The sequence below is a fragment of the Poeciliopsis prolifica genome, unplaced genomic scaffold (genome assembly GCF_027474105.1).
Source record: "Poeciliopsis prolifica strain line A6 unplaced genomic scaffold, Auburn_PproV2 SCAFFOLD027, whole genome shotgun sequence".
Lineage (NCBI taxonomy): Eukaryota > Metazoa > Chordata > Actinopteri > Cyprinodontiformes > Poeciliidae > Poeciliopsis > Poeciliopsis prolifica.
Window position 1 is genome coordinate 727,725 of NW_026562402.1, and position 17,536 is coordinate 745,260.

The window sequence follows — 17,536 nt, forward strand, 5'->3', positions numbered from 1 at the left end:
CATAGTCGAAGTTAAATAGTTCAGCTTTTCCATATTCGAAAAGTTTTACATCAGCTTCGAGGAACTATGTGTACATTTTGAATTTGACAACCAGATTGCTCATGATAAACGCTCATGTGGCTGTTATCATTCTGTTTTAAAGGACGTATCTTGACCATGCAGGGACATAAAAATGAATCACTCACATCACTGTAAATAGTGATGTGAGCTTTTCTGTTTGATCCAGTTAAAACAGTGCTGCAGAGTTTTGGGCCAAACAAAGGTGATCAAGAGCTTCTTTTTGTTTATTCATGTGAAAAGTGTGTTGTATTAGACTTGTCGAGAGGAAATAACAGCATGAATAACTGTCTGAGGTTCCCATTTTTACACCAGCCTTCATATCTCAAATGATAAAAAGCGGACAACTTTACCTTCTTGTTTTGTCTTCTGGTTAAAGCAAAACAAGCTTTAATACACATGAAGTCCATTGAAATGTTGCGAGGTGTTTGAACATCACTGCTTGGCAATCAAATCCTCTTGGGTTTTTAAGTTTACCAGCAGTCATTGTAAGTTTTCCATCTCATGTTTATAATAAGAATGATAAAGCAGAAGAAGCTGCCATCTTGCGCTTCTGTCACATACTCCAGAACACTTGGTAAGTCTTACAGTACATTTGTTTGTGCCTTAGCACACCTAATTCAGGAGAATCAGGAAAAATAAAAGTTGTTTGGGATCATCCATGATGCCAAGAGCAGAAATATTCTATCAAAAAACCAACAAAACAAAAGCAGAACACCCTGGAGGAGGTAGCATCCAGCATACAGAGTTCCAGCATACAGAATTACTGTTCAAATCCTCCTCAAGACTTTTCAGACCTCAATTCACAACTGTGATGAAAAAAACTAAACACTGAAGTTCACACTTGATTGAAGACTTAAATAAGTTAAATAAGTTAAACTCTCCTGAAACAGTTCAGAGAACCATCTTAATGTCAGCCTGTAAAGATTTAGTAACATCGTTTAGTTAAACTTAAGGGAAAGTTTAGCATTTACCCTCAGATCTCGGCAGGATATGATGAAGAATCATAGAAGAGAATCTCAAAAGAAAATTTCATTGAAACATTTATTTAACATCACATTTGTAAGGAGGTTCAGTTTTTTCAACCTGCTTGACTGACAGTAGTGAAAGGTTAAAGCAGTGGCAGGAACAGACTTCTCATCGCGGGAGCTATGAAGATGGATACAAGTAAACATGGACTATATAAATGTTTGATACCTCCCAAACCTGATACTTCACACCAGCTCTACATTTACATTAGCAGTTATTACACATAAAGACCTGGACTACCTTTAGTGCATCAAGAGCATACATTCAGCATCATTCAGCACAAAGATGTGACCTTGGTGGTCGAGTATGCTTCTCCTTGTATAAGTGTCTCTTCAGATGAGGCTCTCTGGTTCCAGTTTTTCCTTCACATGACTGTTGGGGCGATGTTACTGAGCTGAATAAAAAGCACTGTGTGTTTCTCCTTTTAACCAGCTTTTGGAATCAATACACATGGAAATCAGCTTCATCTATCAAATTTATTTAAATGGAAGATTGATATAACTCAGTCTAAACAATTGTTTAAATCAACAATTGCCAAAATAGAAACTGAGACACTAATTTATAGAACAGTAAAGTGAATGTTTTGAAAGATTCAGTGTTTCCTCTTCACTTTTTAATCTACATTAAGCTACTGAGCAACTAACCTGAGTTATTATAACTTCCACCAGCTTCAACAGGAATTGGTGGGATGATGTATTTCTAATGTTTGTGGGATTTTTTCTGTGTTCATAGTTTTTCCCATCATTCCTGCCATGACATATGCTGTTGCTCGTGTATTCTACTATAATGACTGGTGAGTGTCTTTTTCTTCCTGTGCCCTGTTTCATTTTATTAACTGAATTATGATCAAAGCCACCCCAAAATGTCATATTTTATCACAAGTCATAATGCCTCAGATGTCACAAGTTATGCGGGAGCGTGCCATTGACATTGCAGGGACCAGAGCAGTAGCTGCACGTCTCTATGTCCATTATTGGACCATTGGCCGCTGAAGAGTTCTTTTCCAACAGACTGGCACTACTGCAAATCGACCTCCTCGTCGTCGGCCACATGCGACCACTCCAGCAAAAGATCGCCACATCCGGCTCGTCCATCTGCCGGATCGGCTAAGACCAGCGACACACACAGATGATGATTCTACTGATCTGCACAACAGACGCATCACTCCTCAGACTGTCCGTAACAAGAAGCCAACCTGCATGTTTGGCAAATTCTTCAACCTGAGGAATTTATCATGTTCAAAGGACTGTCAATCCACAACAAATGACCGAACCACCATGTTATCAATACTGATATGAAGATCACTAATAGTTTAAGTTTTTTCAATATATTGCGTAACCCAGATGTTTATATTTGACATGGGGCATTTATATTTTCGTTTAGTGTAATAAGAGTTACAACAACATTAATCTCCTTTTGAGAGCAACTAAGTACTTTTGTATTTGTATTAATTGAGTTCTACAGCTGTCATCTGAGCTGACGGAACGGTCTTTTCTGTTAACGTATCAAAGCTGCAGAGCTTTACCTAAAATGCCAGCTATGTTTTCTCCAGGTGTTGGATCAGTTCACACTCCCAGCTCCTCTACATAATTCATGGGCCCATTCATGCTGCACTCTTTGTAAGTAGTTATCAGTGTTTTTTCTACATATTATCAAGCATTGTTTTATCATATAAACACTGATTAGAAGTATTGGAGCTACATGACCTTTGTTTGAAATTGATGGGAAATGATTTGGGCATTTCAGTAGTCGTTCTATTTTTTCAAATCAAAACAATCCAATGAAACAAAGGCCAGACATCATCTGGACCAGTGGTCTCAATGCATCTTGACTTTTACTGAAGCAATATTGTGTTTTGATGGATTAATATTCACTATGTAAGCCTAGGGCCTTGTATTAACCTCTGGAAAGGTTGACTGCTGAAGGAGTTGAAAACAACAAGGGCTTCTGTACTATTTCTGACACCAGAGCTGTACAAAGTGTTCTTATCCATTGGCTGGTGTGTCAACCTTCTGCTCCACTATTTTTTCAATCAACAGATGTTGATTTGGGAGAAATTTCTTCAAATTATGTCCAACCTCTGTTGGAAGTAATCCAACAGAGGCTGTTCCTCTACAATGAATGCCTGCAGTTCCTCTTGTATCTTTTTGTCAATTCACTTGAATTGTCTTCCATCCACCCAATCAGGTAAACCTTTTCTTTCTCCTGAACGTCATCCGAGTTCTCATTACCAAGCTGAGAAAGACTCACTGCACTGAGTCTACCGCCTACATGAAGGCGGTGAGAGCCACGCTCATCCTGATCCCTCTGCTGGGAATTCAGCACATCCTCATGGCCTGGATGCCAGACATAAATGAACACCAAGTCATTTACGTCTTTGTGACTGTCCTTTCCAACTTCCAGGTACATACGTGATATTTTTTAAGCTACTTTTCAGAGTTACAATCTCTTGCACAAGTATTAACATCAAGCTTTTCATATTTTATTGCTGTATATTTGCAAACTTTAGTGTCTCATGAGGAATTTTGCAGGATTCGCCCCTCTGGATGTCAATAAATCAATTAAGGTCAATAAAATTTGGGGTTTGACAAACAAATTACAAAAAAACAAAACAAAAAAAAAACAAGAAACAAAAAGCTTTTAATGTCAAAGTGAAAACTAATTTCTGGGGGGAAAAAAACAAAAAAAAAAACAATTCCAGATTTGCAGGGCTGATCAAGACAGATCCACACAGACTCCGTACCAAAGGTACATCAACTAAACACTGATTTGAAGAAGGTGAATATTTATTCCCCAATCACTTATTTTATGTCAAATGGTTTTTATTTAATTGTCATTAGTTTGTACAAAGGGGCTTTATGTAATTTTTTGGTCAAAATAGCAAATTTTGACCAAAAATTTATAAAAACAATAAAATAATGTTTTTTTTGTAAATTTAATAAAACACAAAGGAGGCTGTATATGATAAACCAAGAAAAGCAATGCATCTTTATAAAATGGATGGAAAACGATAAATGATTTTCAAAATAGGGATACGCAGTGACAAGTCTGACCTTTCTGAGATCAGTTATATGCAGACACATCATGGACTTGACTCTAGTGGGGATTGCATCATTTAGGCATTAGCAAACAGCTGTGAAATACAGAAATACCCACTATTTCTGTATTTAGTGATGTTTTTATACCATTGTTTTTGCACCCCCTCTTACGCAGCCCCCCTATGGCACATCATGCATATTCACTTTTTGTGCCATCGCTCATTGCCTTGCAGCAAAAAGGATTTTGAAACATAACTGCAGGAATAAACAGACAAATGAGAACAGAATTGGACTTTTATCAGAAACCAGATCTGTCTGGTGGAGACATTCCTAAAAGGAGGCTAAATACAAATATCCATAAATCCAAAGAAAATATGTTAAAATTTGAGGCAATAATACAAGCCATTGTAGTCAAAATATGCATAAGACTTTCAAAACGTCTATGCTAAAATCCTCCATTTATTTGTATTGCACATGTAATCATTTAACTTTGTTAAACAAAATAAATGTATCATTAACTTTCTTCAAGCACAGACCTCTGAAATAATTGAAAAGGAGCAAACAAATATATTTCCCTGAACTTGTTAATTTGCAGAAAATTACACCAAACATGTTTAATGTGGTTTATGTAATGAGTACTAAGTACTTAATTTTTTAGTAATTAATTAGCTTTTTCATGTGTTTTTGCATTAATATGATCTTATTCGTATCTATTATGAATTGTTTAATAAACTGTCTCTTATTTTGTAGGGACTCCTTGTGTCAATTATTCTCTGTTTCTGCAATGCAGAGGTATGTTGATCTTTCTATTTCAACCTTATTCAATTCTATGAAAAAATTATTCAACTTTATCGAATAGAAAATAAGAATCAAATTACCTATAATCGTTTTACTTAATTTACTTTTATTCTTTATGTGTATTTCTGTATATCTGCACGTTGCTCAAGATTTTAAAAAATGGTTTTCAAGACAAAAATCATATTTAATGCATTTTGCCATGGCAACCCTTGTTGCTTTCTTACTGGAATTGAATTAATTTGAGTTCATGTTTTACATACTCTCACTTAGTTTACACATCTTTTACCACTCAAGAGTTCCCAAGCACACTTCCACAAAGCTGGATGTCATCAAATTCAGAGGGTTTCCCAAACTACATTTTTTAAGTTTTACATCATGGCTGTCTAAAACTGCAATCCAGAAACATGTGCTTGAATTTCATGTGCAGGCACAAACAGCGATGCGCAGGAAGTGGGTTCAGTGGAAGATCGCCTGGGGGAAAACGGGTTTGGGAGAAACTCCGTTTGTCAGCCATCACTTCAACTGTCACACTACCTCCTCCATCATGGAGACCAGCCGTGCCACTGGCAGCACCGAGGTGCCCGCCGAGGTGCCTGCCGAGGTGCCTGCCGCGGCGCAGTCTCACCAACAGACGGACCCCTGTCACCTCGTGCCTGTGGGGCAGCAAAAGACAGGATAAGGATGTACAAACCAAGACCTGAGCTGTGACCTCCGAAGCAGGTCACAGGTCAGTTGCTGTGGTGTCCAACAACTAAAGCACTCAACATCTGAAAAAAAGAAACTAAAACTTATTTACAAAGTAAATGGAAAGTGATTGCTTTGTATGTACATAAATGATATTATATGAACAACCTGATATTTTTACACCAGTCAAGAACTTGTAGGAAGACATTTATCATTGTGCCATTGTATTGTTACTGTGCATTTTAATAGGCAGTGCATTATTTTTCTTCTTGTTTTTAACTAAAGTTTCTTTATACTACACTTGAAAATGCTACTACAAAATTGTGCATTATGCAGATTGTGCGTTCTGTAGCCTTTCGGAGCTTTTACATTGTCTGGTGTAAGTATTTTGAACTATTCACATTTTTCTATTTTACAACCCAAATCCTCAGTGAATTTTATGTGACGGATCAGCACAAAGTAGTCCTCACTTGTGTATAAAACACATCAAACTGTGCAGTTGCAGCATGAGAAAATGTGAAAAGGTTCAAGGGAATTCAAAAGTCACATTTTTATCTGCAGGTATTTTCACTTCAAACAATGTTCTGCTTTACTTTCCGTTATTTAAAAAAAAAAAAAAAAACATGGATTGCAACTTGGAAATGTCCAGCTCCGACCCGCAACCCACAAAAATGTTAGAGACCTCACTAACTGCCACAACACACACACACACACACACACACACACACACACACACACACACACACACACACACACACACACACACACACACACACACACAAATTCATATGTCTTTCAAAGAGACAAGAGTTGCACAGATCAGAAATTGGTGGCTGGTTCGAATTTCATTTTGTGAAATTGTCTACATCAATTTAGCTTTTCACAATTTCCTTTTAAAAATGGGTAATACATTAATATATGGTAATAGCTTCATCTTGCTGCCAGAAGCAATTATCAGCTACTTATTTTTTATTTATCTATTTTTTTTTAGCATTTTTTTCTCCAAAAAGTTTTTGTGGTGCTAGTGGGTGCGCCACCACAGCATGCCCCATCAGCTACTTATATTAGTGAGGCTACTGCATGCGAATGTTGGTGATTAGCACAGTGAGCATTGCTAAAATCACAGTCTTTAGAGAATTTGGATTCTTGCCTTAACTTCGCCTTAAGATTTCTTAAATTCTCGGCTGACCAGCAAAAAAATGCTGGTAAGATTTGAGAAACATTCCAAAATAAAAAATAATATCCAAAGAAAAGTCAATATCATGTTGCTTGATGTTTATATTTTAAAACTGTCATTAATGTGTGGAAATAAAGATCTAAGTCTTAAATCAGCTTGTTGCTCACATTTTGAAAGCTCAAAAAGATAAAATGCCAATGCTGTACTCAGTTCAGCCTTCCTGTTATCAGCTTTAAATCTTGCCCTCCACAACCTGACCTAACTTCAAATCTTTCTAGACTGGTTTTTGAAAATAGAGTTTTATTTCAAATAACTTATATAGATCTCTCTGTTTCCTTTGGCTTCATGGTAAACACCCCTCTGATAATGAAAATAGCTAATCGCTTAGCTTCAGTGTCCACATCACAGTGTTATTAGCACAAGCCTGGTGATGGTAAGCCTGGTGTGTTCACTGATTGAAAACAAAAAAAAAAAGCAGGAATTTAGACAATTCTGGTCATCAGAAAATTTCTCTCTGCCCTTCTAATCCCAAATTGTCACTGTAAAGTACCCAATAAGGCACTGTGTAGGTTTAGTCTTAGGTTATCGGTTGAAAACTCTAAACCTGGAATGAGATGTTTCAGCTCTCCTCTTTATGTCTTATTGAAACAGTTGAGTGAAAGTTGTTTTTAACTGGATACTAACTCTAACCAGCTTCCTGGACTTTAGGTCATTTTTTCCCAAAAGCTTAGCACAGCTTTTCTCATATCTGCTTTGTTGTAAAATAGATATTTTTTACCTGAAGCCATTAACTTGGACAGCAAACTGAGTAACACAAGCCAATTTTCACCATAAACTAAGGCAGTTCAGTCTTGATTTGGTATGCGAGTCAAGTTGAACTTTTAACTGAATGTGTTTACAAGTAGGCTCTGTTGTCAACACAATAAGTCTTATTCATAACATATCCAGTAACACCATAGCTTGGGTTTAAGTGCAAACCCATAATACTTGCTTGATTTGCCAACACCTACAGTTTATATTATGTCATAAGTGTTTTTGTATTGCTGTAAAAAATCTGAATTTGATGCAAGACTTTTATTCTAATAATAAACCTCACAGACTTTTTGTCAGTATAGTTTTTTCTTTTTCAATTTTTACATCAGCACTGCAAGGTTTGTGTATATGTTTTATATTTCAGATGCCTTTAAATGTTGATACTACTATGTTTGCTGCAAAATATTTTTCTACAAATTCAAAAAATATACAATTTTGTGACACCCGTGGAGTTTTATTTTCATACATTTTTCATGTTTCATGTTGTATATACACTTGCAATACTACTACTCTTTACAAAATTTTATTGTAAAACTACAGAAGTTTTAACACGTTTTCTGTCATTGTAAGCCAGATGATGCAAAAAATGCTGGTCAGCCGAGAAACAGATTTGAGAAACATTCCAAAATAAAATATAATATCCAAAAGGTCAATATCATGTTGCTTGATGTTTATATTTTAAAACTGTCATTAATGTGTGGAAATAAAGTTCTAAATTTAAAATAAAATTTCCTATAGAGTTTAGATATGGGAAATGAAGAGGACACAGATTAAGGACGATTTTGTGTCTACTGAAAGTTTTGTATTAATTTCAAATTAAAACGCAACTTCAAGGCAGAGCAAAAGGTTGAGGTCCCACCGAGATTTGAACTCGGATCGCTGGATTCAAAGTCCAGAGTGCTAACCATTACACCATGGGACCAGATGATTATACTTCCTCGACTTTTAACACCATATACACCCAAACATATATGTGTTAAAAGACTATATGTCTGATATATTGAAATAGTAAATCAATTTACGAAGACATCACACCGCATGACTGGTATTTTGACGGTACACGTCACATAATGCCACGTATCCTTAAAGCAGCTCAGCTAACAGTAAGTAATGCTACGATTTCTACAGCGATACTTCTCTATCTGCTTCGTGTACTCAGAATTTAGAGACAAATTGCTTAAGATACCTGCTCTTAAACCTCTAACACTTTTTCGAAGCACCAGTAGAAAAAGTATGAATGATCGACGTTTTTAATTGTTTTTTATTTCAGCATTTGACTCCGGTGGCAGTGGTGTCCCTAGCTTCAGTCGAACACCAAAAGCGCATTGTAGGTTAATCATAAAGGGAAACAAAGGTCCATTTGGCTACTTAAAATATACCTTCAGCAATGTTCTGCATACAGCGACTTAGCTCAGTGTATCGGTTGTCACCATTTTGTGGAAGTTGCGAAGGACTTGCTCGTGTTAATGCAGTTACACTATTTACCTCCAGGGGGCAGCAGATGCTTTTATATTAGTGTGCATTAAATTAAAGATGTAAAATTTTGACGCTCAGAATGGCTGTGTGATTTGAGGCCCTTACAGTATGAAGTGGAGTATCACGGGTACTTTTGGTGTTGATGAACTTTTAAGTGTGTTTGAATATTGTATAAAACTGTTGTGGAAAATATCATGAAAACATGTCAAGAATATATTTACCAAAGCTACAGTAATATACTGAAAATAAAAGTTTTTCTATAAAGGTAGCAGGAAGTGATGGCAATAATCTGTTCCTCAAAATCCTCTAATAGTTTTATTCTCATTTTTGAGGGCTACAAACAGAGAAAAACATTGTCACATTATTGTCATTATTCATGAAACAAAGATAGGTCAGAAATCAAGAGTTTTTTTACACAGTTTAATTAAAAGCCTTGTAGAACCATCTTCAGCAGCAGTACCTCTCAGAAGTTATGCTCTCTATAACTTAATCAGTCTCTTAAATTCTAATGCAGATTTTTGACTCACTGCACTACCAACATCTCTTTGTTTCATTAAAGGTTGTAGTTTCCTGCGTATTCCATTTTTATCACAATGCATTCTTCCATTCTGTAGAAGTCAAATTTCAGATCGCTTCACATTCGAACTCTTTGATACATAGAGAAGTTTACGGTCAACTCTGGATGTTCTGATAAACCTTTAATGCTGCTTTGCAAATCTAACTCATGCAACCATTTTGGGTGTGTTTGTTTGGACAAACTCCTTGGTAGATTGAGAACTCTATTATATTTTCCCTTTGTCAGGAGTCTGTTTTAGGACAGACTCCATAGGATAATGGACTTAATTGACTTAATTAGATTCATGCACACAGGTGCGCTTTAGTTAGCAGTTCCTTCCTGCTTTAATTTCCCTCTTAAATCCTGTGAAAGCTGCAAGGATGCACTTTGTTGTTTCCACATGGAAATAGGCCATTTTTACCTTAATTGTTGAGTAATGAATAATGGACAGTGTAAAATACATTGAGTGTGTTTTCTAAAATTTGAATAATTTTAGAACCTGATTATTATTTGATGTGAAAATACTCACTTATGCTTTTAAGTTATGAGGTGCTTCCTTTTAGGTATTTTTGTATAGTTAGTGTTCATACTGCAGCACATATTAATAAATTAAAGCTAAATATCTACTTTCTTTTCTGCAGTGCACTCCAAGAAGTGTGACTCTTCATGCTCCGGTGAATAATCCCAGACTGTAGCTGCAGACAGGCCTGGCTCTACGGCTCCATTCAGCTATTGTTTAACTCAGAGGAGCTGCAAGGACACATTAACCTAATGTCCCACAGCTTAGCCTGTACTAACAGCTTAAAGCGCCCACACTCTCGTCTGTGTCATCACAATCCCTGACACGTGAGAAGACCCCTCCCACATGACCTGACGCCCCCTTGGGCCAGCAAACAGTGCATGCACATGCACATATAATTAAGAAGACGGTGAGAGTTTGTGAGAACACGCATGTAGTCATGTTTAATCAGCACAGAGGGAAATCAATAATGTGCTGGACTTTGAGAAGAAGAATCATCATGCATCATGTCAAAGCTGGAGTTACCCAAATGATGAAGTTAGATTTTTTCACACTTTGTGGAAAAGGAAATTAATTTTCTTCTTCACTACCTGACTTTAAATTACATTAAACCTTTCCTGTTCAGTCAGAATTACCCAAAATATTTAATTTTGCTTAAAGTAGTTGGAGAGATTCTTTCATCATTTTAGGTCCTCATGTATCATCATGAACACACTCAAAATTACTTTTATTTGAAAAAATGTGAAAGTAACTAGAATAATACTACAAACTCTCATAAAGTAGACAATGCAAATGCAAAATAAAATAAAATTAAATTAAAAAAAACAATTAAAATAAATTGCACCAATGGTCAAAATATATAAAATTATGTCTTACTATCGAATTTTCCTGACTATAAGTCGCAGTTTTTTTCATAGTTTAGCCGGGGGTGCGACTTATACTTTGAAGCCATTTATGTGTGAAGTTATTAACACATTATTATATCATATCACATGTCATTTTCACACTAAACAGCAAGAGGGCGCTCTAGGCCTGTGTTGATAATGTGTGTGGTAGAAGCTACCTCTGGAGTTACAGGAGTTGTTTACAAGCGACACCGAAGATGAAGTTTTAGTGATTTGGAGTGACACAAACAAGTGACACTAACAAGTTTGGTAAACTTGTTAGCATGTTATTTATGCTATAGTTATCTGAATAACTCTTAATATGTTATGTTAGCGTAAGACGTTCTCAGTTTGTCATGCGTCATGTAATGTTAGTATACCATACTACTCAGCCTGTTGTTGCCTCTATTCCATTTTTATTTTAAATTGCCTTTCAACATGACATGTCTGTTCTTGGTGTTGGATTTTATCAAAAAAAATTCCCCCAAAAATGCCACTTATCCTTCAGTGTGACTTATATATGCTTTATTATGTATTCTATGGCTGGTGTGACTTGTACTCCGGAGTGAATTAAAGTCCGGAAAATACGGTAGTTACATTTTGTATCAAGACAAATGTCACTGCACAACTGTCAATTAACTTCTAACTGTATTAGACAGTTTACACTATTACACTTCAAGAAATACAAATTAAATTGCAAAACTGGTGTAAAAAACTGATATTTTGGTTAAAGAACTAATTTTCAAGCAATAAAGACTACAAATGGAACTGCACACTGTTTAATGGTGTAGCAGCTCATGCCACCCTAGAGGAGAAGTCGCCCTGGGAAGCAGCCCATATCGTCTGAACCACAAGCGTTACTGCTTTTGTCATATTACGAAGAGAATTTAGAGAAACCAGGAAAATGTAACCCATGTGACCGACATGACCCAATCACCTTCCCTTTAAGCCCATCCCTTTAAGTTCATTGTCATGTGTGTTCCGGGTTGGCTGCTGCTCACTGTTGGTTGTCGCGTCCGTTGTTGATAAAACAACTTGAAGTTATAAATCGACTCATCACTCATTTAATCTAAACTCAACTTTGAATATTACTGGTGAGTTGTTAAATACGATCTGACTTGACGTATTGTATCTGCAATAATAGCGCCGCTAACATTCCCTCCCATTGCAATATTCGCCCATTAACAGCTGGAACCTTCCTGAATTGAACAAGTTACCATTGCATCCACCTCCTCAGACAATCCGTTACTCGACGGTGAGTAAATAACAGTCATTTACAGTAGGCCGTTACTTTTGCTACGCTCCGCCAGTTAGCATTAGCTACCAACTCGACAATCAGGGGCCACATCATTTAGTCTATTTATGAATTATTTACTTAATGACAAGTCACACTGTTTCAGCCGAATTAAAGACTACCCCTTTAATACTTAAAGGTTTCCCTTTTAACTTTAGATTTGATTATTTTTCATGATTTCTTTGTTGGTGTTGTTTTCTATGCTGGTGCAGCAATGAAGTCTGGTATCCAACATGATTTGTTGTAGCTACTTTGATCAATCACATTTTTAAATTGATTGATTTTGATTCAATATTAGTTGTTTGCAATGACTGCTAATTATGTCAATTAAGAAACTTTGAACTTGAATTATGAAGTGCACTTTTTAAAAGGATTTTTCCCTTATAATGAAATTATCAAAACATAGCACGTATGTATTTGTTTTTTTACTTGTATAAATGTAAAATTTATATATGAACTTAATGTGTGTTTGCTGGCCTTTTAGGTCAGGTTTTTTTTTCTTCCGGACTCCTGCATGGATACATTGGATGACGGAAAATGGCGAGCTACCCACCCACCATCTGGTGGTAGGAAACAGAACTACACTTTCCATATAGGAACTGAACAGACTCTAAGGAGTATCAAAAAAAGGGAAAATAACTATTCTCCCTTCATTTTTGGACCTCTTGTGGACTCTATTAGGTTTTGAAGTGTCACTGACAAGTGCTTTGTTTGTTTTCTCTTTTCCTGTTTTTTGAGAACTTTATTTATTTATTTTTTTGTTTTGGTATTATCATTATTATTATTATTATTATTATTATTATTATTATTATTATTATTATTACTATTATTATTATTGCCACTGCAATAAATAGCAGTATTAACAAACCTTTTTTGGCATCAATTGTATTAATTATTCACCCAATCATGACTCCATGTCGTACCTACTTCTGATCTACAAACTGGTTAACACTATACCTTGCAGTCAGATCTGCGCATCAAAAGAAAGTCTGGTTCAATCTCTTTACATCTGAAGGTGTCAACATTCATCAACATTTAACAGCTACAAATGGTTTTGGTTCACAGATGTAAAACAGGTTACAATTATTCTTGTTCAGTGATACAAAATAAGAAATAATTAGTTATTGGAGTTTTTATAAAGCATTTGTGAACATCTGGTTTCAACTGTATACATGTTGAGAGTCATAACGTAAAAACTATATGAAGTATGTATAAAAAAGATTCAAACTTGTATAAATCTTGTGCATAGACTGATCAAGTAATTCAAAGAAAGAAAATTTCAAAAGAAAATGTAAGACTGTAGGAGGGAAAGTTAGGATAATGGGTCTACTTGACTTCAGCTGTCCTTCACAGCAGTATTCAAAGGAGAAGGTGAAGACCAAACATTTAAGAGGTTTGTTAAATGCATTAAGTGAGTCATTACTGAGCGCTTAAAAAAAAGAGGTTATTAACCGTTCTTTTGTTCAGCTTTCTAAGTTCGAGGTGATTTAAGTCATTATGAATGTAATTCTGCCAGTGAAAACAGGAACAAGGCTTCCTAGTTTGAAGGTTATTACCTAGCTTCCAGGCCAATGACTCTGAGTCAGCTCAACTAGAGCCTTTCTCAGGGAGAATTTGTTTGTTTTCCCCTTTAGCAATGTAAAGCTCCAAGAAGCATTTTCACTTTCAGAGACGTTGACTTTGTAGGCAAATGATTTGTTTCCAAAAGAAAACAAGGCAGGATCTTGGAAAGGTCATTGATTATCACTATCAGGAGGGTTTGGGCTTCATGAAGGTTTAACTCATAATCAAGAAGAGCAGAAAGACTCATGGAGACGTGAAGGAGCCGTGTAGAGCATGTTCATGCTGAGCAGCTGAGAAAACACTGTGCAGATGGTCCTGAGTTTTCAAAAGAAGAAATTCTGAAATGACATCTCAGATGACAAATTTATTTTCTCTGCCTTCATCATAGACTAAAAAGTTTAATCGCTATCAAATGAGTCAATAATTCAAAGGAAAGAAAACCCTAACTCTACTTGGTTGAGTAGAGTATTATATTTATATCAGATTTAAAACAGTAGCCTGGAATGAGAACTTTCTCAAACCAGGCTTGGTATATGGGTTTAAAAGGCTGCTCTCCCTGCCAATGTTCACTGAACATCTGATGTTTTGGTGATCATTTCCCATGTGTGCTTTCATGCTGTGTATTAAATATTGTCACCTTCTTAAAATAATGGTAAAATAATGAAAAGAAAACACACCTCTTGTTAGAGGTTTTATTGTCTCTAGCAGGCTTTGTTTGAGCGTGGTTAGACAGGGAAGTGGGTAATGAGAAGAATGAGGTAAGACATGCAGGCAAAGGTCATCAGACTGGGACTAGAACCTATGACATCCCAGTTGAGGCATGGGTTGTACTTTACCTCTGCACTACCACAGGACCCCACAATCTTTTCTTACCAACCTTCCAAAAGATGAATTTAGTAAAAAAAATTAATAAAATAAAAAATCACTTTTTTGCTTGCTCCCTAAAGCCAAAAATATGTATTAGTGGGTTAATTGGTTGACTTATGTTGTCATTTGATGTGTGTGTATAGATAGTCTTTCATGTTGTGTGTCACTTGAGTTGCCGCATGACTGACTGACAATCTGCTGAGCTTTTACCCCATGTGGCACTAACTCTTGTGGCACAGCTCAATCCTGACCCAGCAGGATTGAGCTGGTAAAGAAAATTGATAAAATGGAATTTAAAGAGCAGAATAAAAATATGTGGTGTTTGATACGCTATGCGGTTTTAGTATAAGTAAAATCCTGACTATTTAAAACCCTAAACTGTCCTGATATTTTAATTACATGACTCTAGTCTTGAATTTTCATCTAAATGATTGCTTCTGTACCAAAATTTGGCCTTGACTTATCCAAAAGGGGCAGATCTATACTATATATTTTCCAGCTACTTAGTGACATTTTAATAGCACAATCAAGAAACTCTGCTACTTTCATTTGGTATATAAATGCTATATATATCAAATGTGACTTAAAAGAAATTTGACTTTGCAATTCAACATTTTGAAATTGGGCCTCAGTCTCTTTAAGAAGCTCCTGGTATTTCTGAAACTCCGCCTTGAGGAAGTCATTGCAGCAGTGTTTCTCCATTAACTCTTTAACATCCATTCTCAGGAGTGTTGCACTGAGAAGTAGTTCCTCTGCTGAGGTCAGCAGATGCACAGTAGCAGCAGGTGTTTGCTAACTGCTGCTACCTCTAGTCTGGAGGAGCTGAGTGGGGGATTTGCGGGAGAGAGGTGCTCTGTACTGAAGAAGCTTGGCTTGAGATTGCAGCTCTGAGGAGGTCAGAGCAAGCCCTTACATAATCCAAATGGTTGCCACAAAAAATTAAAGAATTCCTCAAACATGCATGCAAAAAGTCAAGGCGACACTCCAGGTATGTTTTTTTCATGAGGGAATAATCTTATTATGTTAAACTCAAAAAAGTAGATTTTACATAACACTCCCTTTAATGACATCAAGTCAGTCCTTAGCAGTGTAATGAAGTAGGTTTCATTAACAGTATAGGATTAAATAAATACTTGTAATCTATTTCATCTTATTTGTGGAGTCTAAGAGGACCAATGAGTTCCCTTGAATTTAGCATGACAGATTTGGCATAGTTTACATACTTTTTCTTCCTTTTTATATTTCCACCCTTTAGTGATGTCATGTGTTCATTTGGCTTGCCTAAACAGAAAGGCAACCTAAAGTGAAAAAAAAGACTTCAGGAACTAGAACACCCTTGCACTGTTGCAGCATGTTTTGCACAGTTGATTGGAGTCTCCTGAGTCCGCCTCCTGCAAAAGCTAAACATGTCACAAGATTTCCATCACAGTCCTTGCGAGGCTTGAGCTGTCTAAATGCGGTAGGTTGGGTTTGGTTTCAGTGGAATGAGAATTACAGGGGACAGGTCCGCCGTTCCCACCTGATAGTGTTTGTTATAGGCCGAACGCTTTATTTTGGTGGTGAAATCAGACACTGGACACACCGAAAAGCCTTTGAATTGTTTTCGTCGACCTTGAAATAATTATTTTTCAGCTTCTAGCTTTATTGAAACTGGATAATTTGACCAATTCTTAAATAGAAGTGTTCACTGATACGTAATAGTCGGTAAAGTTAAAAATGGCAGCTCGCAGAGTCTGTTTTTGCAGTACTGTCTCACTGGGACGGCATTTGGACTGACCTTAGGAGAACCTGGACCTATCAGGTTACAGAAGAAGTTTTTAAATAAGTCACAGAGAAAAATAAGGAAAGAGGCAAAGCTGAGCTTAGCGAGGTGTGCTCCACGCATTAAAAAAAATCTGCCCCATATGAAGTTACATTACAGCTTGGAGAGATTACCTCTTCATTGCACCCCCATGTCAGCGTCCAGGTGTGCTTCATGAGATTTCCTGATGTTTTTATTTCAGACAGTTTGGATGCACACAGTCCCATTCCTGGGAAGATGACTCACATTGAGATTGAGGATGTTTGATGGTTGTTGTGTGCCGGCAGTGCTGCTGGTAGTGCAGGTGATGCAGGAAAGAGGAAACGCAGCTGTAGTGTCACACATAGGAAACTATGTTTCCCGTGTCCATTAGTTATTGTTAACTTATATTTGCTATCTGTAATATTTGAGACGGGCTGCAATTATTTTGCTCATCAATTATTCTGATGCTTAACTGATTAATTGGATAAGAAAATTGGCCTTTCAGCAGATGTTTAATTTAACCACTTCAGTTTACTTCATACAATATTAGAAATAAATTAAAAAATGCAAATAAATGATTAAATTTTATTCTTATTATAAGAAAATAAACATTTTACTGACTAAAATTCAATAGCAGCATTTCTTTGCTAAATGTGCTTAATTATTAATAGATTGATTGACTCATTTTTGCATTACTGATTAAAAATGAACAATTAATTAATTATAGAAATTGAGTAAGGCGAAGTAACAAAAGTGACAAAGAAGGTTTTTATTATTTTAAATACATTTATTTTAAATATATTTTAAATGTAACATATTTTTTCTACAGTTTTGACATAATTGCAAGGTGTTGTTTATTTAGCAAATAGCAATTTCTGAGTTTGTCCAGTTAATGATTAATCAATTACTAAACTAGTTGATTATCTTAATAATCAATTAATTCGATTAATTGTTTCAAACCTAGCTGAGATTTTGTTCCTATATATAGACAAAAGAA

General features: G+C 36.1%; 1 protein-coding gene and 1 non-coding gene across 3 annotated transcripts in view; one reads left to right on the forward strand and one right to left on the reverse strand.

The window, feature by feature from the left end:
• The window catches only part of LOC129371598 (calcitonin gene-related peptide type 1 receptor-like), a 29,922-nt gene extending 21,673 nt beyond the window's left edge, over positions 1 to 8,249 (forward strand). For both annotated transcript variants that reach the window (XM_055048277.1, XM_055048278.1), the window contains exons 9-13: positions 1,819 to 1,879; positions 2,639 to 2,705; positions 3,274 to 3,489; positions 4,875 to 4,916; positions 5,350 to 8,249. In XM_055048277.1, coding sequence (XP_054904252.1) covers positions 1,819 to 1,879; positions 2,639 to 2,705; positions 3,274 to 3,489; positions 4,875 to 4,916; positions 5,350 to 5,601 — 638 coding nt within the window. In that variant the 3' untranslated portion in view covers positions 5,602 to 8,249. The remainder of the gene's footprint in view (positions 1 to 1,818; positions 1,880 to 2,638; positions 2,706 to 3,273; positions 3,490 to 4,874; positions 4,917 to 5,349) is intronic.
• Positions 8,250 to 8,446: 197 nt separating this feature from the next.
• On the reverse strand, positions 8,447 to 8,518 carry trnaq-uug (transfer RNA glutamine (anticodon UUG)). Its single transcript has one exon. It is a non-coding gene; the product is annotated as a tRNA-Gln (tRNA).
• Between the last annotated feature and the right edge of the window lie 9,018 nt (positions 8,519 to 17,536).